Source organism: Solanum dulcamara, chromosome 1 (genome assembly GCF_947179165.1).
Source record: "Solanum dulcamara chromosome 1, daSolDulc1.2, whole genome shotgun sequence".
Taxonomy (NCBI): domain Eukaryota; kingdom Viridiplantae; phylum Streptophyta; class Magnoliopsida; order Solanales; family Solanaceae; genus Solanum; species Solanum dulcamara.
This window is the reverse complement of record NC_077237.1, coordinates 7,709,385-7,731,752: the sequence shown is the minus strand read 5'-3', so window position 1 is coordinate 7,731,752 and position 22,368 is coordinate 7,709,385. Positions and strand designations below refer to the sequence as shown.

The window sequence follows — 22,368 nt, the reverse complement described above, 5'->3', positions numbered from 1 at the left end:
TATCCGTAAGTTCTAAAAATTATTTAAAATATTCATAAGTTTGTGTTATCATTTTATTATTAACATGTTCCGTTAAAAAAACTCTTATAACATAATTGATAATAATCAACAACAACAAAATAACAATATGGGCAAGAGCAATACATTAATCGAATAAACAAATTATTCTTTTTTCCCAATTTGTCACTCAAACTATTTTTTTCGGAGGAGATAATAACAAACTATTCTTTTATAAAGTCTTTCCACATTCTAAGAACAATCTCTTTCTGACAAACTTTCAGTTTTATTAATAGATAGAGATCTTATTTAATGGTGTTGATTGGCCACGTTAATAGAGTAAGTTGGTAGATAAATATTAGTTGGAATTAATAAATTATGGATGTTAATATAATATATAAAAGTTTGGAATAATTTTTAAATTTTTAAACTTACCGAATATTAGAACTTGGCCCAAGTTCTAGTTTTTGTTAGAAATTGGAATTTTGGATTGTTTGCCAAATATATTTGTCAAGTAATGACAAACTATATTTCCAAATACTTGTTCCTAAATTATTTTTTAATTTTTTCTCAAAAACTATTTGGAGCCAAACGGCACCCAAGTGTGTATCCAGGTAAACCATAACTTCTCCTTCTTGTGACCATATAAGCTTTTTATGAAATGGCTGCTGAAAAAATGCTGTCCCTGAAAGCCGAACAAATATATGGAACTATCACTACAAAGGTGCATCATGCGTGCACATATAAAGAGAACTGAAATAAAAAAAACTTATCTCTATTTTGTCATTATTTTCAGAACTAGTTAAGTATATGTGTTTTGCACGTATGTGTCACCTTAATATAAAAATTACATACAAAAAGATATAAAATATATAATATTGCAATTAAAGTTACAACATATGCAAGATTAAATTCACATAAAAGGATCATATTTGCTATGTACTTTCAGAAAAAAATTATATTTGCCACTCGTCATATTTTTTCGACAAAAATACCTTTGTCATCCAACTTTGGCACCTATTTGCCCTTGAATCATTTATTCCCTTATTGTCCTACGTAATTTAAATTTGATCAAAATTAAATTCTTTTAACCAGACCCAACCCTTGAAACTGACCCAATAAACCTAACTAAACCCAACCCTAAACTACTTGCACTTTGTTTGGATGATTGTTACGCAATGTTTCATAATGTGTTGTATTGTATCATATTGAATTACAGTGTTTTAATGAATACAACATTGGAATAGATTGTATCTTTCTTCGTCGTTGTATAATGTCACATGTACATAATTTGAATGATAAACCTATCAGAAAAGTAGGGTACGGGTAGAGCTACTTGCAAAAGGTAAGGTAAAGGATAAAATAGAATAATTTAATAATAAGTAAAGACAAAACGAGAAGAAAATATTAAGGTAACGACGCGATTACACCAAATCGATCATTATACAAAATGGGTCCTTTCGTCGTTGCCTAATGATGAATTTAAACGATACGATATAATAAAATTTAAGTAACAATCAAAACAAACATTATATTTAACCTAATAATATAATATGATAAAATAGGTGACAACTATCCAAACAAGGTGTTAAGTTAGTTGAATACGTTTTGAGAAATAATTACTTTCTCTATGAATATATAAAGTCCTAAATATTAGAAGATAATCAAATTATAAACTCTTTTTAAAAGTATAAAAAGGGCGAAGATATTATAAAATAAACTTAGCAAATTAAGAATAAAGAAGAAAGAAATAGTAAGAGAAAGAGAGAGATTTCAAAAGATTCGTGTGTAGAATTGTACAAATACATTGGCTATTTATAGCCAATTTAGGAAGATAGGAAGATAGTGGGTAGGGAAAAAGTAGAAAGGGATAGACATCCACTTGCTGAATATTTTACCACACTTCCTTGGATGTCCATGTGTAATGTACCTCATTAAAAACTTTACAAGAAACAATATATATAGTTATCCTGAACATCCATAGATATTGTGCCTCGTTAAAACCTTACTAGAAAAAATCCAGTGGAAAAAAACCTAGTGAAGGAAAAAGAGTACACACATCTGGTAATACGCCTTGATTGCTGCCTCATTAAAAACCTTATCAGGAAAATTCAGTGGGACAAAACCTTGGTTAAGGGAAAAAGAGTACAACGCATATTTTACTCCCCTTGATGAAAATGTCATTTGATATTTTGGAGACGATGTATTCCAATTTTATATCTTAGTTTCTCAAAAGTTGATGTTGGTAATGCCTTTGTGAATAAATCTGCAGGATTATCACTCGAACGAACTTGTTGTACATCAATATCACCATTTTTCTAGAGATCATATGTGAAGAATAATTTTGGTGAAATATGTTTTGTTATGTCTCCTTTTATGAAGCCACCTTTCAATTGAGCTATACACGTGGCATTGTCTTCGAATATAATTGTGGGTACTTTGACATCATTTTCTAGGTCGCATCTTTCTTTGATGAACTGTATCATCGATCTCAACCACACACATTATCTACTTGCTTCATGAATTGCTATTATTTCAACATGATTTGAATAAGTGGCAACAATAGACTGCTTTGTAGATCGCCATGATATAGTAGTTCCTCCGTGTGCAAATAAATAGCATGTCTGAGATCAAGCTTTACGTAGGTCTGATAAATAACTTGCATTTGCATAACCACTAAGATCTGCACAACCTTTGTTAGTATAAAACGAACCCATATCAATGGTACCCTTTAGATATCGCAAAATATGTTTGATACCGTTTCAATGTCTTCGCGTTGGTGATACACTATACTTTGCCAGCAAATTAACAGAAAGTGTTATATCAGGTCTGGTTGCATCAGCAAGATACATAAGTGAACCAATAGCACTGCGATATGGTACTTCAGGACCAAGAAGTTCTTCATTCTCTTCTGGAGGTCAGAATGGATCTTTGTCCACTTCAAGTGACCGAACAACCATTGGAGTACTTAATGGATGTGCTTTGTCCATATAAAATCATTTTAATATTTTCTCAGTGTAGGCAGATTGGTGAAAAAAGATTTCATCTGCTAAATGTTCAATTTGTAGACCCAGATAAAGTTTTGTCTTTCCAGGATCTTTCATCTCAAATTCTTTTTTTAGATATTCAATCATCTTTGGGACCTCTTCAGGGGTTCAAATGAGATTTATGTCATCAACATAAATAGAGAGCATAACAAACTCTGATTTTATTTTTTTAATAAAAACATATAGACAAATGACATCATTTATATAACCTTCATTTATCAAGTACTCACTAAGGCGGTTATACCACATACGCCCTGATTATTTCAGATCATATAATGATCTTTACAATTTGATTGAGTATATCTCCTAAGACTTAGTACTTGCTTCAGGCAATTTTAATCCTTTTGAGATTTTCATGTAAATTTCATTATCAAGTGAACCATAAAGGTAAGTTGTAACTACATCCATTAGATGTATTTCAAGATTGTTATGTACAGCTAGACTGATGAGATATCGAAAACTTATTCCATCCATAACAGGTGAATATGTTTCTTCATAGTTGACTCCGGGTCTTTGAGAGAATCCTTGTGCAACAAAGCGTGCCTTATATCTTACAATTTTCCTTTAATCATTTTGTTTTCGCACAAAAACTCATTTATAGCCAACTGATTTTACACCTTCAAGGGTTTGGACTGTAGGTCCAAAAACCTCGCGTTTAGCAAGTAAGTCTAATTCTGATTGAATTTTCTTTTGCCATTCTGACCAATCACATCTACGTCCACATTCTTCTACGAATTTAGGCTCAAGACTTTCACTATCTTACATTATGTTAAGTGCAACATTATATGCAAAAATATTATCAATCGTGATTTTTGATCGATCTAAATTTATCTTATCATCGGTAGAACTTATTAAAAATTCTTCATTCACTTGAGTCTCGGGTTAACTGATTTCTTCAGGAATATCAGGATTACTCAAATCTTGACCTTCTTCAGGAGGTTCTTTTGTAGTATCATCTTTATTATTTTTCACGCTTCTCTTTCTAGAATTTTTATCCTTTGAACCCAATGATCTACCACACTTTAGGCGTGTTTAGAATTCAGAAGTTATGATACTAGTAGATAGTCCTTTTGGGACATCAATCCGGATAGGCACATTCACTGCAGAGATATGTGACTTAATTATCCGTTTTAAATCAATAAATGCATCTGAAATTTAATTTGCTATTTTTTGTAACTGGATGATCTTTTTGACTTTCTGTCCACATGTGCGGGTATGTGGATCAAAATGAGATAGTAATAAAATGTTCCACGCAATTTCTCTTTCGGATTCCTTTTTATCTCCCCCTAATTGCGGAAAAGTTATTTCATTAAACCGACAATCTGCAAATCGAGCAGTAAATAAGTCTCCTGTCAACGGCTCAAGGTAGTAAATTATGGAGGGTGAGTCAAACCCAACATATATGTCCAACCTTCATAGATGGGCTATATTTGTCTCATGACCAAACACTAATTATGATAGTAGAGTATTTATTATAATTTATCGGTCTAAGACGTACAAGTGCTGCTGTATCGAAGATAGTATGACCCCAGACAATAATTGACAATTTTATTTTCATTAGTAGAGATCTTTCAATCAATTGTAGGTGCTTAATAAATGACTTTGTAAGGTTATTTTGAGTATGAACATTAGCAACAAGATGTTCAATTTTTATCCCAATTGATAAGCAATAATCATCAAAAGCTTGGCATGTAAATTCTCCAACATTATCAAGACGAATAGCCTTAATTGGATAATCTGGTAATTGAGCTCTTAATTTTATTATTTGTGCTAACAACTTCGCAAATGCTAGATTGCGAGATGATAAGAGGCTCACATGAGACCATCTTGATGATACATCTATTAGGATCATAAAATATCTAAATAATCTAGTAAGTGAATGAATAGGTCCACATATATCCTCATGTATACGCTCTAAAAAGTAAGAAAATTCAATTCCAACCTTCAGGGTTGATGGTCTGGCAATTAATTTTCATCGATAACAAGCAGCACATGAAAATTCACCGTTCACAAGAATCTTTAGGTTTTTTAACGAATGTCCAGTTGAATTTTCAAAGAATTCGTCCATCATTATTGTTCTAGGACGAATTTCGATCATGCCATAGCACAAATATATTTACATCAGTAAACTTCTGGTTTACAATCAAATGTGCTTTAATTACATTAATTTTTGCATAATATAGGCCAACCGACAAGGTTGGTAATTTTTCCAAAATATGTTTCTGGCCTGAGACACTCTTGGTTATACTAAGGTATTCAATATTCATTTCATTTAGTGTCGATATCCATTTCTGCGGATATCTTTAAAACTTAACCAATTTTTGGGGGATTTAGAAGAGAATATTGCATCTTCTATAACAATCTTTGTCCCCTTAGGTAGAAATATAGTAGCTTTTCCGGAGTCTTCAATCATTTTTGAATTACCAAAAATTATAGTATCATTTGCTTTTCTTCTAAGCAAGTAGAAAAAATATTTCTCGTCTTTAAAAATAGCATGAGTCGTTCCACTATCAATTACACAAATATCCTCGTGATTGATTATTGATTCAAATAAAATTTGAGGCATATCCATATTTTTCTTAAAAAAGAAATAAAGTAAATATTATAATTAAAACATGGCTCATTATACAAATTTTATTTATTTACATAAATTAGAAAAATATAAACATATGATTTAGTACATATAAATGAAAAAAAATTATTTAAATATTATCAGGGTTATCAATATTCATATTTCTTTTTGAGAAATAGAAGAAATCAGCTACATCCAGATGCATAGGCTCAATATTATCTTCAGAGATAAAGTTTGTCTCTGGATTATTTTCTGTCCTCTTCAAGAATGCCTGATATAGCTGAACCAGATGTTTTGATGACTGGCAGGTCCGTGACTAGTGTCCCATACCTCCACATCAATGACATATACTTTCTGAATTTTTCTTTGGTATAGCTTCTTATTTATCACTCTTCTTTTTATATTGCTGATCATTTCTCGTTGTCAGCCGATTATCATGATTATAATTTCTTCTTCAACCATTACTGGGGTCATTACCTCTTTCTCATTGGTTATAGTTTGTCTGATTCACTTCAGGAAGTGGCAAAGAACCAACGGACCGACTATCATGATTTTTCATTAACAGGTCGTTGTGGAGTTCAATAATAAGAAGGTGAGAAAGTAATTCAGAATATTTTTTAAAACTCTTTTCGCAATATTGTTGCTGTAAGAGCATATTCGCGGGTGAAAATATAGAGTATGTTTTTTTAAGTTTGTCTTGCTCAGTGATTTCTTCTCCGCATAAATTTAACTTTGCTATAATTCTAAACAAGGCAGAATTATATTCAATTGTATTTTTAAAATCCATTAATTTTAGATTAAGCCAATCATGACGTTCCTATGGAAGGATGACCAACTTCATGTGGTCATATTTTTCTTTTAGATTCTTTCACAGTTTTATGAGGTCTTCTAATGTGAGGTACTGTAATTTTAACCTCTCGTCAAGATGTGGCGGATAAAATATCATGACTTTGACACGATCTTGACTAGATGTCATGTGGATGATGTCTGTTAGACTCATCGATTCTAAGTGTATTTCGGCATTTAGAACTCATGATGAGTAGCATTTTCCATATATATCAAGAACAACAAATTCAAGTTTAGAGATATTCGACATTTTAAGAAAATAAAATTCTTACCCTTTTGTTACCTTTTTAAAATAGCTCGAAGTAATAGAGGCTCATACTAATAACGTGTTATAAAATAAACTTAGCAAATTAAGAATAAAGGACAAAGAAATAGTAAGAGAAAGAGAGAGATTTTAAGAGAATTTCGTGTGTAGAATTGTGCAAATACATTGGCTATTTATAGCCAATTTAGGAAGATAGGAAGATAGTGGGTAGGAAAGAAGTAGAAAGGGATAGACATCCAGTTGCTGAATATTTTAATAGACGACATACATTGTGCACCACAAAATATATACTCATTTTCTCTCAAGTATATGATCATTTTTGCTTTTTGAGATTCAAATTTCTTAATTTTGACAGTATATTTAGACATAAAATCTTTTAACTTTTGTAAAATAATTTTTCTATATTTTAAAACTAAATAAAAATTACTATAAGTTATAATGATTAATAATTAAAATATTTAAAAGACATATAAAAATTGCGGTAAAATATATTATTTGACTCACTCTCAAAATCTGAACACTGTAACATAAATTGAGAAAAAAAGACTACATATAGTTGCCTTGTTGGTTAAACGATGTAGATAAACGACAGTGATTAACAATTTAAAATAATTAAAAGACATATAAAAATTGTGTTAAAAAAAATAATTCGACTCTAAAAATTTAAACACCATTTCATAATTGAAGTGGAAAAACTAAATGTTATTAGTTAAACATCAAGATGAACGACTATATATATAGGTTAAAAGAAATAACTCTAAATCACAAAAAAAAGGAGGAAAAAAAAGGAGGGGGAAACCATGCCTCAAGGACATACGTGAGTTTCCATTTTTTCCAAAACTTTGTTAGGACATACATGATTCATAAACTAAAAAGAACTCCAAAAATATTTTAGGAATTAATATTATAAAAATAATTAAATAATAATTTGAAGAAATAGTAAATGATAGTGTTGTCTATTGTTGAGTCTTTTAATGAATGATAAAAAAAATCAATTAATATCATTTTTGAGGACTTTCATACTTTTAATATAGTAACTAGTGTCTATGAACATGCTTTGCACATTACTCCCTATTAATTATCATACCAAAAAAAACACCGATGACTAATTCAAAATCCCATTTCGATCCCCAACTCGGGACTCGACCGCGACATCTGACCTCGATACCCGACGCCTGAATCGAAACTCAACTTCTATAACGACCTGAGCCATTGTTAATCATGATTAAAAAGAAATTCGCAATAATTTGGCTTGACTGGGTCCCACCACCCTGCCAAAGCGGGATGATCCCGCCGGGGAGGCGGCCGTCAGAGCGAAAGTCATGGGACATAACTTAAGTTGCGAATTTTCTTATTTTCCCCACTTCTCCCAAGTGGAGGTTAGAAGCGAGGGTTTCTGCAAAACCCTGACCTGGGGAGAAGAGGGGAGGGAATCTTTGTATTAGAAAGGCTTCAGCCGGTGGAATTCAATCCGGTCTTACCGTAGGACGTTGAGGATTAATGGCTTCAATATCACTATCTCTCTATGGATTGCTTGGCGCCCAGGTAGGTTAGACTTCTCTTTTTTGAGTAGTAAGTCTATACCTACTGCGTAGTGTAGAAAAAAATTTAATGAGAAATCATATAATTAAGTTGTGGGTCACCGATCACTGGTAGAAATTTGGTCGTGTGGGTGTTTGATTCGAATGTGACCTGATAAAAAGGTGTTGTAATGATTTGGCAAAGTATTTTAGTGGTGACATTATTGCATATAGGCGGTTATTTGATAACGGGTATAGTGTTGTATACAGGACTATAAACTAAGTAGAGATTGTTGATAAACCTTAAAGGTTTGGTAGTGTAGGTGATGGTCTAGTTTCCCGCATGTGTTCATAGACTTGTTAAATTGCTTCATGATATGCATGTATGTGTATAAATAGGGAAACATACTAGATTATGTATGAAATAATCACTTGCTAGCCTGTTTTTAGTGATGAACCTGTTCTTGGTGATATAAATGCTGTAAATACTGAATGTAATTATGATTGTGGTATGCTTGGATTGGGTGTCACTTTTAGACATATATTTGGATCGGTTGTCACTTTTCGACACATAATTGGATTGGGTGTCATATTTCGATACATATTTGGATCGAGTGTCACATTTCGACACAAAGTTGATTGTTTGTAGGTCCAATGAGAAGACCCTTGTGTGAAGCTATAACATGTCGAAACTATTGAGTTGTGATATTACTGAATGTGGTTGGACTTGGTGATATCTGTACTTCCATGAACTAATAAGGTTAGTGGTAAACGAGCCCTGGACTAAGGACCTATAAACGAAACTTGAGTTGAGGGGTATTGGTTAATAAGGGTGATGATCTTGAAACAAACTAATTTATGAATAAGATAATGGCCCTATTAGGCCTGGATGTGATCTATATGGTATAATCGTATTCTATAATTGTACACAGAGAAGTTATGGCTTCTAGTTACTAGAGAATTTATCATTGTGATGTCCATGAATAACTGGGGTAAGGATAGTGGCTACCTATAACTCGGATGAGTTAGCAGAGTGTGGTTGTGAGAGGGATATATTTTATGTTGTAAGATAGTTGGACTAGGACTAGTGATGGGTGGGTGAAATCATTGAGTGGTTAAGGTTGTTAGGTGGGGATTGTTATAGTAAATGAACAGTGGTATGGTGGGCTTAAACCCACGGTTATTAAATTGTAACTAGAATGATTGTGGAACTCTGAAATTTAGAGTGAGGAACACCTTAAGGTGGGAGTAAGGAGTGTACTTATTTGGTTGGGATGAACAATATGATAAAGTTTAATTATTATGATATCTCTTATTTTTCTGTTCATATATTATGCGGTGGGTAGCAGATTGAACAATGATGCCTACTAGTACGTATTGTTTGGATGATACTACTTTTGCTACGCCACTTAGCATAGTCTAGTTGCAGAGTCAGTTATGTCTCCTAAGTGAAGACGAAGGCAATCCTTCAGCAACTTCTATTTTTCCCTTCTCTTGGTGAAAGCTGGGTCATTGATCTTTAATTTATTTTTACTCTTAGCAGCTCTTGTACCTGTTTAGATCAGCATCGTTCGGGGTTTTATATAACCTTGTATAAGCCAGATTAAATATAGTTTTCCTTAGAAATTTTTGGTTAAATTGTCCAAGTATTTGATTTTAACTTCCGCAATATTTTCCTAGAATGGTAAGGGTTCTCCTACTTAGGGTGTATAGTGGATGTCTGCATGGCCCAGTGGGTTAGGTCGTGACAACTTCTGAATCAAGACTCAACCTCAACTCCCGATACTGCCCTGCACTTAAATTTCAAATCGAGATCTGATTCCATCCAACCCTGACATCTGACATGAAACCCGACCCCAATTTTCGACTCTTGATCCTACACGACTTTCGATCCAAGATCCTACCCCAATATTAGACCCTAAACCTGACTTGCATGATCTGACCTCGACACCCGACCCCGACTCCTAACCTAGGACCTGATTTCGACTTCCGACCTAGGATTCGACTCTAACTCTCACTTCGGGACTTGACTTTTGAATCTGCGACCACGAGATCTGACTTTCGAACGGGAATTCAATCTCGACACTCGACCCCGACGATCGATTATGAAACCACTTCGATACTTGACTTGGGACCCAATCTCGACTCTAGATCTGAAATTTTACCTCAATTTTTGACTCGGGATCTGACACTCAAATTGAGATCCGACTCTGATTCGACTAGTGATTCAGGAGTTGGGTCTTGAATCATATTAAATTTAGGAAAAAAGGCTAATGACAGGAGGTTGTATCTCATTGAATTGTTGATTGAACATTTTGCCCTTTATTGAAATACTCTATAATAGATAAAATTAACATTTACTATTTTTCTATAATAGACAAAATTGTCATTTACTATTTTTTAAAAAATAATTACTATTTAATTATTATACAAACATGTAGGACTTTGAAATTAATTAAAGTTATAACTATTAAATAATTACTCCTTAAGGATATAAAAGTTATTCAATATTTAATGAATATTTTGGTCTACCAATATTATAAAATGTGTAAAAATTCCTAACTCATAATTTATTTGAAATAAATTTAATATTAAGCTCCTAGTATTGATAGGATAATATGTATCCTATAATTAACTTAGTCCTAATAGAAATATGTTTTGTTTAGTCGTGGTATAAAATTACATTTATATCCATTAATAATTTCTTAGATGGAGGAAATTTTAACTTAAAAGGGCAATTAAGTAAATCACTTTAGTGGATATTTTGGTCAATCAATATTTATATTTGTGCTTTTATAATAATACTAGTGTCTATGAACCTACTTTGCACGTTACTCCCTATCAATTATCAAACAAAAAAGAACTTTGATGACTAATTTGAAGTCTCATCCCGACACCCGATTCGAAACTCGACCCCGACATCCGACCTCGACACTCGACACATAAATCAGGAATCTACTTCTGAATCAATACTTGACCCTGACTCCTGACCCATTTTCCGATCCAACACTTGTTCCAGGACTCATCTGAGATTCGACTTCTGACTCAAGATCTGATCTCGATATTCAATTCTGAACTCAATTTGAAACTCGACCTCGACATCCAACCTCGACACCTGACACCAGACACTGATTCAGAACCGTACTTCTAACACCAACTCCCGACCTAGGACCCAAACTGAATCCTGGATCGGGACCCGACTTTCGACCTGAAATTCGATCCTGCACCCGATTTTTTAACCCGAATCTGACTTCACTCGATCCTAACATCCGATACGAGACCGATCCCGACTTCAAAATCCTGACCCGACCAAACTTCTGACTCGAGATTCGACTCTGACATCAGTCCTTGGATCTAACTTGCGAACCAGGATCTGACCCCGAATCCGACCTAAGACCCGATCCCAACTTCCGACATAGGACCTAACTCCAACTTTTGATTGGGACCCGACTTTCTAACCACGAGATCTGACTTTTGAACCGGGATCTTATCCTGACACTCGACTCCGACGATCAATTAAGTACCCCACCCTAACACCTAAGTCGGGACCCAACCCTGATACCCTAAAATTTTATCTCGATTTCTGACTCGGGATCCGACACTCAGATTTTGATCCGATCTAAATCCGATCCGGGATCTAAGAGTTGTGTCTTGAATCATCTTGAATTTTGGAAAAAAGGTTAACGATGGAAGGTTGTATCTCATTGAATTGTTGATTGAACATTGCCTTTATTGAAAGTTTCCATAATTGATAAAATTATCATTTACTATTTTTCTACAATAGATAAAATTGTCATTTAATATTTTTTAAATGTTATTTAATTATTATGCAAATATGTAGGACTTTGAAATTAATTAAATTTATAACTATTAAATATTTACTCCTTAAGGATATAAAAGTCGTTCAATATTTAATGAATATTTTGGTCGACCAATATTATTAAGCACATAGAAATTCCTACTCATAAGTTTAACTGAGATAAAACAGAATCAAAAGGGCTAGGAGCTCTGGCCGGTAACAATTAAGCTCCTAGTATTAATAGGATAATATGTATCCTACAATAAACTTAGTCCTAATAGAAATATATTTTGTTTAGTCCTAGTATAAAATTACATTTATACCCATCAATAATTTTTTAAATGGAGAGAATTTTAACTTAAAAGGGCAAATAAGTAAATCAATTTTTAATGGATATTTTGGTCAATCAACATTTATATTCATGTTTTTATAATAATAATATATATATATATATATATATATATATATATATATATATATATATATATATATATAGATAGATAGATAGATAGATAGATAATATAAATAGATTGATCGAGCCCTTAAGTATTGCTGGTGTGAATATTCATTATGAGTGAAGGGTATCTCATATTTTTCGTGTTTTCTGTAGTCAATGTTTTTCTAACTGTGTTAGGAATAAGACTTCTATATGTGCTAGGGTTGTTTACTTTGCCAAAAATAATTAATTTTAAATTATCATAAATATTAAGAGTTCATACATTTTACAAATAAGTAAAAAATTTAATAGCATAAATTATTATTATCTTATTATTTAATTCAAAATTATCCTAACATATAATATTATTACCTTATTATTTAACTCAAAATTATCCTTCGTCTCAAAATTTTCTTAGTACTACATTTTGCTCAAAATCATCCTTTATATTATATTATCTCTTTTATTTTTTATTATTTTAGTTTTACCATATATTTTAGAATTTTTAATTATTAATTTTCCTCCTAACTCTTACCCTGTAAAGAATCACCCAAATATTCAATATTCTTAATTTTTCTTTATAAATTATTTATTAATATTGGAATGATATGATGTTCCAAATAAACTAACCCATAAATATATATGTTTTCCTGTACGTTTCCTTGTACATTTTTTTCTCACAAACGAACATGTTTTTCTTTCAACTTTTTCGTATAGTCAGTATAATAAAGAAAGGATTGCTACAAGTTAATAAAATTATAATTGATTTTAAAGTTGTTAGGACTTTTAATACAGTTCAAATAAGGAAAGAGTTTAAGAAGTAAAATTTTAGTTAATTTTAAAGTACTAAATTTTGGAATTGTTATCCTTGCAAATAAGTAAAGACTTTAAAAAGATTCTTTTAATGAAGGACAAAGCCTATACAATCACGGATTGGATCGGACCGACCCAACGGATCTAGTCCATATTAACGGCTCTAACAGATGATAGCAATGAGATCAATGATAAAAGTTAGAATAAAAGAAATCAATAGTTGTTAAATGTTGTTTTAGAGTATGATACTATTTTTTGTTTTATTTTTTATTAAAAAAAGTTATTGAAAAAACTAAGGGAAAAATTTTAAACCAGGGAAAGAGTATAGCTTTTTCACTTACACTTTGTTTGGATGGTCATCTAGAGCATATTTATGTGCTCATAATTGCATGTTTTAGATAGAATGAAGAACAAGATTGCACTAAGGTGTGTGTAATGATTGCACGATTCTTGGAGACAAGTCAGTACTCGGAAGAAGTAATGAAAAGAAGTGCAAGTTGAACGGAAGAAGAAGCGAGCGAAAAATGGGACAAGCAGCCCTGACGCGCCGCGCCAGGGCATAAACTACAGAGGATCATCTTGGACGCATTGCTGGCTCATCACGCCAAAGGGTAAACACTGAGAGGCGTTCCTGGCGCACTGCTGGAGCGCCGCGCCAGGGGTGAAACTATTGAAGGAATTTTCTGGCACAACCCTGGCGCGTTGCACCAATAGAGCCCCAAAGTTCAAATTTTTCTATTCAAGTCCGGGCCAACTTAGGATTGGAGGGTTATTTTAAAAACCCTATAAATAGAACCCTAAGGCTTTTTAGAGGGGGTTCATATAGCTTTTGAAAGAACACTGAGACGAGGGTACACGCACTTTAGGTTTCTCTTTTCTTCTCTTTTCTTTTGAAGATTAAAGTGTATGAACTAATGCATTGTGGATATTTATTGAACATGAGTGGCTAAGCGCTCTTATTCTGGGGCTGTAGCTATGAAGCTATGACATAATACGATCTACTCTTTTGTCGATGATGAGTTGTTAATTATAATTACTCCTACATTTTCGTTTTAACTATTGTAATGTTTGGCCAGCATTAGAGTACATGTGTTGTCTACCTTGAATTCGGAAGAAGACGAGGAGATAGAACAAAGAATGTGGGGAACGTGTTCATGCTAGGGTAACTTAGGGTGATTTGTATGCAAGATGCTAGTGACACTTACTTGTATACCACGTTTGGTTAATAAATAGGGCAATAGCTTAATGTGTCTTTATTGATTCATGTCTATCCCCGCTCAACGATGTAGTTAGGCTGTCGATAAAGATAGACAATTAGAGGTCGGAAGACCATGATTGTATTAGTAACCCTATAAATCAGTAGTTAAACACCTCATCTAAGACTAAAAGTGGAAAATATTATGTTTGACTTCATTCTATGCTATAGCCCTAGATTTTTCATAACCTGATTTTCTGCGTAACTCTTGTAGTAGTAGTAGTTTTTTTTCTTAAAGCAAATGATTTAGTGATAGCATTATCTCAGTTTCTCACAACACATATAATCGGTATAGTCCTTTAAACAGAAATAAATGGTTGTCATAAAGTTTCTGTGGGTTCGATATCAGGCTCGAAAGAGCTACTATATTACTTGTTAGATCACGTACACTTGCGTGTGCGCTTGGACGTAGGATTGTTATGTATCGTTTCATAATATATCGTATTGTATTGTTTTAATGAATATAGTATTTGAATAGATTGTATCATTCTCCATCATTACATAATGTCACACATCCATGATATGAATGATAAAACTTACAAGAAAAGTAGGGTACGGGGTAGATTTACCTTGAAAAGGTAGGATAGAAGATGAAATATAATTATTAAATAATAGATAAAGATAAAATAAAAAGAAAATATTAAAATAACGATGCGAACACACTAAATCAATTATTAAATAAAATGGATTTTTTCATTATTATCTAACAATGAATTTAAATAATATGATATAATAAAATATAAATAACAATTAAAATAAATATTATATTTAAACTAACAATACATTACAATATATCGGTAACAACCATCCAAGCCTCCCTTTTCTTAGGTATAGCAAACCCTAGCACAGTAGCTTACACAGTAGTGGTCTTGCTCTCCCTTGTCTTGCAAGTGAAGAGAAGGCCAAGAAGGCCAATTTTATTTTATTTTTAGCTGATTTCGAATTTAAGGTGGGGTAAAGCGCGTGAAGGAATCTGAGAGCAAGTGAGCAGCATGAGTTAACTATAAAAGAAATGATAGCAGTAGCAAAGGGTAGGCTATTTTTGTATGGAAATTCTCTGAGTCTCTCATGCCCAATTCTGAGAAATCTGAGCTTCTCATCCCTCTCATTCTCTATCTTATATTTCAGTCTTGTATCGTTATTTTCCTTGTTTCATTAGAGTCAGTTGTAATTCATCAAATAGTTGGAGGGCAATGTTGAGCCTAAACAACACTCTCCCAACTAATTCTATCCATCAAAAAATCTGTGTTGTTTCTGCAAATTTTTCTCAAAAGAGGGTCCTTTTTCGTACCGTGATTAAAAATCAGAGTGATTTGTTTTCACCATTGCAACAACAAGCTCAGAATATCTCTCCTATATGTAGAGCTTCATTGGAATTTCTACATAACTCACCCAGGTACTTTTTGATATTTCTTTTTAAAATATTTATGAATTTCTGCTATGAATTGAAAGATTTTTTTGTTTAATTTGATATGGGGTTGCTCAAGAATGTAGCTTTAATATGTTAGTGACTAGTAATTTTTGTATGTGTTTCTGTAAAGATTTTTCTTGTTTAATTTGATATGGGGTTGTTCAAGAATCATTAATGTTTGAATCTTTTATATATTATTGGTTAGTAATTTTTTTTATGAGTTTATGTAATGAATTGAAATTGACGTGTTCCTTTTTCTTTTTGAGATTTTATACCTATTCTGGCCACTTCTTGCACTTTGGCGTTTATATGTTACTGCACTCTTCGTGAATGTTGCTAAGAAAAAGCTTCACTGTTCATATTGTTTCAATTGTGTGTTTTACTTCCCTTTTTAGTCCGTTTTCGAAAGAATGTCTCTTTCTCTTTTTACAACTCTTTAGTTCCAAGTTTCCACCTAACATGTTTTAAGACCACAAGATTAAAAAACATTTTGGTAGGTTCTACGTATCTTTAATATAGGACGACAAAATTCAAAAGTGAGTGCCATTTCTAACTTACTTTTGTTATTGTTGATGGTGCTCTGGAACGTGTCTAACTGCCAAATTTGTTGCAGTCGTTCAGCCGTCCATGGACTATCAGAAACGGTTGTGGGTGTTTTGGGAGGAGGGCAGTTGGGTCGTATGCTGTGTGAAGCAGCATCCCAAATGGCAATCAAAGTGATTGTCTTGGACCCAACGGAGAATTGTCCGGCTAGTGCACTAGCACATCAACATGTGGTGGGAAGCTATGATGATAGTGCCACAGTTGAAGAATTTGGGAAAAGGTTGGGTATTTACTAATCATATGTTTATGGATTTTGATTTTTGAAACTAGCCAATTTGGATGTCATATAGCAGGTGTGGAGTGCTAACTGTTGAGATTGAGCATGTTGATGTTGCCACACTTGAGAAGCTTGAGCAACAAGGTGTGGATTGCCAACCCAAGGCTTCGACTATTCGCATAATACAGGTTAGTCTTTTAATATGTCTTAGTTTGGATGAAAGAAGGTCAATTGCTCTGCAATGCTAAGATTATTTCATTGGCTACTCATACTAACAACAATTCTTTGCTTGGTTAATTTATCTTCTCTTGTAACAGGATAAATATCTTCAGAAGGTCCACTTTTCTCGTCACGGTATCCCACTTCCTAAGTTTATGCAGGTTTGCATGTGGTGGCAAGAATTGCTATTTTTATTTATCTTCCCCCTTAATATAAATTTGATAATTCTCATTTATACGGGAATTATAACACAAAACAGATTGATAACCTTGAAAGTGCTAGACGAGCAGGGGACCTGTTTGGTTATCCTCTTATGATAAAGAGCAGGAGGTTGGCATATGATGGGCGTGGCAATGCTGTTGCGAAAAGTGAGGAGCAGCTCTCCTCTGCTGTTAATGGTACTATGCCAATCTGAACAAATTTGCTAAGTATTTCCTTTGCTTCTTAAATTTTTATCCAAGTGCAAAAATAAGGCTTTGGGAGAAAATGATTAGATATATAGTTTCCGGGAGTTTCTTATTTAATCTGTGTTCGAAATTGAAGTCACATGGAGATTTGTTAACACATTTATGGGCTTTATATTGAATGATACTATCTCAGGGAAACATCATCTGCTAATAATAGTTGGAAAACTTTTTTGGTTAAGAATCAAAATTTCCATTTTTTCTCTCTGTATGAATGTATGATACCCTACTTCGTTAATTTGTTTGTTCTAGATTGAAGCTTAATCGGGCCGTAATAATGTGTGGTTCAATTTCTTTTTCAGCACTTGGAGGATATGATCGTGGTTTATATGTTGAGAAATGGGCTCCATTTGTGAAGGTTAGAATTTGCTTCATTGTTGAGCGGGTTTTTGTATATGCATTTACTGATTACTTTCTACAAAAAAGAATAGAACTATATTTGTCTTTGCTTTATGCAATTATACAAGATATGATATTCATCTGGTGCTATTTATACCAATACGTTATGTTAGTCAGATCTCAACACTATTATTTTGAAGCTCAAAGTCAAAGAGACAACCACTTTCTCCTCCTTAATTCAGAAGGCATCATTAGCTTAACATACATTTGAAGCAGATTTTGCCTAACTTGTAATTCTGGATGGGAAACCTACCTTCTTGAAATAAGCGATGTTCATGGAAAACTGTTTATTCACATAAAATCAACGAAAAACATCAACTTGTAGCTTGATTTGATTTTGTTTGGTATAATCATATACAAGTCATCTGGGGAATTATTTTTGGGTTTTGTTTTTGAGGATTAATACATGTTGAAAAGGGAACCATCAATCTTTAGATATATCTTCTAAAGTGAATTTGCAAGTTATCCGTGTTGAGCGACTATTTGCGATTAATCTAGTAGTGGAAAGCTTTGAGCTTAATAAGTTTGAGAAAGAGAAGTTTCACATTATTCCAATTGTTTTGGGCTTAAGGAGTTCGAGAATATAAGTTTGTCAATGTCCTGTTTTATTGTTCTTTGTTTGAGAAAGATAATAATTTATTAAACATCAGCTCAAAGGTTAATATATTTACTCCTGTTTAAGCAATCTTTGGACTTATTAGTATTTAGACTGGAAGTTTCGTTATACTTCAGAGGTCATTTCAAAAAAAAAATCCATGTGAAGAGATCACCATCTTCCGCTACTGCTTAGGCAGGGATTGCCTGTCTTTTCTAACTCTTAAAGATTTTGATAGATAATTAAGAACCTCATTTCCTTGTATTTCAGGAGCTCTCTGTGATTGTGGCTAGGGGAAGGGATAATTCAATTGCATGCTACCCTGCTGTAGAAACTATTCACAGGTTTGATTGTGCTTCTTTTTCCGGCATATTCATCATTCCTCATATCATTTGTGTTAGGATGGACTTTTTCAGAAGTTTGACTGTGCCATCATTTCCTGATTACTGAATTTTGTGTTTTGACAGGGACAACATTTGTCATATCGTAAAGTCACCTGCTAATGTATCTTGGAAGATTATGAAGCTTGCAACAGATGTTGCACACAGAGCTGTTAGTTCATTAGAAGGTGCAGGAGTCTTCGCTGTTGAGTTGTTTCTGACAGAGGATGGTCAGGTTGTCTGCCATTTTCCACATGTATTCGATATATTTTTGTTTTATAAGGAACTTTATCAGTTCGTGTATTCACAGATCTCTTCAAAAGTATTCATATTTGTTAAAACTTAACCTGTCTGTAATTGTTAACTTCTTGTAGATTTTACTAAATGAAGTAGCTCCAAGACCTCATAATAGTGGGCATCATACCATTGAGGCTTGCTTCACTTCACAATATGAGCAGCATTTGCGGGCTGTCGTTGGCCTTCCACTTGGTGATCCATCAATGAAAACTCCTGCTGCAGTCATGTATAACATATTGGGGGAAGACGATGTAATCTTTCTTAGTAATTTTTATTCCCCCACAATTTTGATGAGTTTAGTAAATGCTAATTACTGGATCACTGTTGGAGTGCTTTAGGAAATTTTGTACACATGGGGCATTCTGTCCTTATCAATATGCATTTTCACATGAATGTGCTGAAGGACAGTTGCTTATATCATCTGTTTCCCTAATTCAACACATCGTCTTGTGTGCGATGATTGGTGTTTAAAATAATGCTGCATCTTCAAAACAGATGTTCCCGTGCATTTTTGAAGTTTGTATTTGTTGTTTGCATAACACTAGTTGCATGAGCAGCAACTCTCATATGCTTGTCTAACGTTGTGTTTTTGCTTCTAGGGAGAACCTGGATTTCTTTTGGCTAATCAACTTATTGGAAGGGCATTGGGAATTCCAGGGGCGTCTATTCATTGGTATGACAAGCCAGGTTGGTGGATTTGACCTCGTATAGGTGGACTTTGTGTCCTTACCTTCCTCATATATATTTTTGGTGTAACCTTAAACTCCCTTTCCCATTAACAAAAAAAAGCATGTAAGTATACCACCAAAAGTGAAACTGTATACTTCAATGACTTGTAGAGATGCGAAGGCAACGCAAGATGGGACACATCACAATAGTTGGCCCTTCTATGGGCATTGTGGAAGCACAGCTAAGAGTGATGCTAAATGAAGACAGTGTTAATGGCCAGCCTGCTGGTTAGTTGTCAAAGTGCTTCATAAACATATTCAAGTTCTCTGTGTAAATATTACAACCTTGATTTTTGTTTTCGTTCAATATGCAGTTGCACCACTTGTTGGAATCATAATGGGATCTGATTCAGATCTGCCTGTTATGAAGGATGCTGCCAAGATTCTAAATGAGTTTGATGTGCCTGCTGAAGTATTTATCATTAACTATTGCACCTCCTTTTCCATCTCATTTTGGCGGCTTCTCTAATGTATGTACCATGAAGTATTTACCCCAGAACTTTGTAATGATGCAGGTAAAAATTGTTTCAGCCCACCGTACACCTGGGATGATGTTTTCTTATGCTTTGTCTGCGCGAGAACGTGGTATCCAAGTAATAATTGCTGGGGCTGGTGGTGCCGCCCACTTACCTGGTCTGTTGTCTTACTCCACAAAATAACTTACCCTGTTGTAGGTCTTCTATGCACCCTTAACGTGGCCTTTTTTGTTGAGCAGGAATGGTTGCTGCATTGACTCCACTACCTGTTATTGGTGTTCCAGTACGGGCTTCCACATTAGATGGACTTGATTCCCTATTGTCCATTGTTCAGGTACTTCTGTTACTCTAGAACAATAATATTCAGTTATGTCAAGCTCAGTAGTTATGGTGGTTTAATATCTTTTTCAAGTTCAATGACCTTTGTGAGTGTGCTAGCTGGAAAAATACCCAAGAGAGAATAAGCATTTTTCCTTCAAAAAGTAAACTTAGCAATGATAAACAATTTAGCATTTTGAGTTAGAGAGAGAAAAGAGAGGTAAGAATTGCAAAAGAATAATGCATGGTACGTTGTCTTTTAGAGGACAAAGTGTCCTTAACTTCTTATCATTAAATATCTCGGTAAAAATAGCTATGTACATTCTTGGTTGGACTAGTGCTCAAGTACTATAACACAATTATGCCTCAATCCAAGCTAGTTGGTCAGCTACATGAATTCATTATTCATTTTGCTCCACTTGTAGTGAATTGCCTAGTTTTATCTCTTCAACAGAGCTCTATGCTTTACTGTAATTTAACACCTTGGGATGGAACCGTCTTTCTGCTATTAGTGGCAATGCGCCCTGACCTATTAGATGCCTATTTTCTTTTTGAAATGCTTTAGAAGTTAAAATGTTTACTTGTTCCTTTACTCTTTAGATGCAGCCTTGCTCTTATGGTAATGGTATTTTTGGGCAAATATTTTTTGTTGCTTTACTGCCCGTGTATAATCAGCAAGCTTACAAGTGACAACTTGGTAATTGGGGATGTTTCTTATCAGTTATTCGCACAGCTTGTAAGACATTTTTGGTCATAGCAATTGAAAGATCTTGGTCTCTCATTTATGTAGATGCCAAGAGGGGTCCCAGTTGCAACCGTTGCAATCAACAACGCCACAAATGCAGGTCTGCTGGCCGTAAGATTGTTAGGGATCAGCGACATAAAGTTGCAAGCTAGGTAATAAAACCTTCCTCTCATCTTTCCCTGTAAAAACTTATTTCCTCCCTTCCCCTTCTCCCATCACCTACTTATAGTCATCAGAAGAAAACTGAAGTGTAAAAAAGAAAATCTTGAAAAGAGCAAGTATGAGATATCAGTAAACGGAAGAATGAAAGACTTCAAGATACTTTTTCCGATAGAAGTAATAACATTACTATGGTTAATGCGATTTGCTCATTTTTTTGCTCGACATGGTTGATTATGAGAATGACTTGGAACATAATGATCACCTTGTAGGATGGCCCAGTATCAAGAGGACAGGAGAGATGAGGTATTGGTAAAAGGGGAGAGACTAGAAAAAGTTGGCTATGAAGAGTATCTGAACTCTTAAAAACTATTTCAGCACCGGCTGTTTCTAACATTCACTAAATTGTAGTAGCACAGTGTTACCTGCATTGTACAATAGTCAAATATATTAGATAGCATGAGCTGCACAAGCACTGGTCAGCAGCAAGTTTTATTGGTGCTGTTTCGGGAGCAAATGCATTTTGAGGCAGATGAAGGAAAAGCCATGATACAAGATTTTACTTTGAACAAGCTTTCTACTTGGAATTTTGTTTAAAATCTGTTGTTGTTTTGTTCTAGTCAGGTCTCAAAGACTTGAGTGTTCAAAACTAAACTTCTGTCCTGTTCTATAGACCATTTTAGTCTCCTTTCAAATTTGAAAGTATGACAATTACCATTTCTGGTGTATATGATTTCAAGAATATTGAGTTTTTGCTGCTTTCTTACATGCTTACTGTAAGTTAATTTATAACAATCCGAGATCATT

At 33.8% G+C, this 22,368-nt stretch overlaps 1 protein-coding gene across 2 annotated transcripts; it reads left to right on the top strand.

The window, feature by feature from the left end:
* Positions 1-15,359: 15,359 nt before the first annotated feature.
* On the top strand, positions 15,360-22,315 carry LOC129900437 (phosphoribosylaminoimidazole carboxylase, chloroplastic-like). Of its 2 annotated transcripts, none has more exons than XM_055975418.1 (16): positions 15,360-15,946; positions 16,575-16,784; positions 16,858-16,969; positions 17,099-17,161; positions 17,260-17,398; positions 17,767-17,822; positions 18,729-18,802; positions 18,926-19,073; positions 19,213-19,386; positions 19,735-19,822; positions 19,975-20,091; positions 20,178-20,275; positions 20,379-20,496; positions 20,579-20,673; positions 21,448-21,554; positions 21,834-22,315. In XM_055975418.1, exons 1-16 carry the CDS (start codon positions 15,744-15,746, stop codon positions 21,925-21,927), a joined length of 1,896 nt encoding a protein of 631 aa, XP_055831393.1. In that variant the 5' UTR covers positions 15,360-15,743; the 3' UTR covers positions 21,928-22,315. The 2 variants fall into 2 exon arrangements, with proteins under 2 accessions (XP_055831393.1, XP_055831388.1); XM_055975413.1 differs by having other exon boundaries at positions 16,855-16,969.
* The last annotated feature ends 53 nt before the right edge of the window (positions 22,316-22,368 follow it).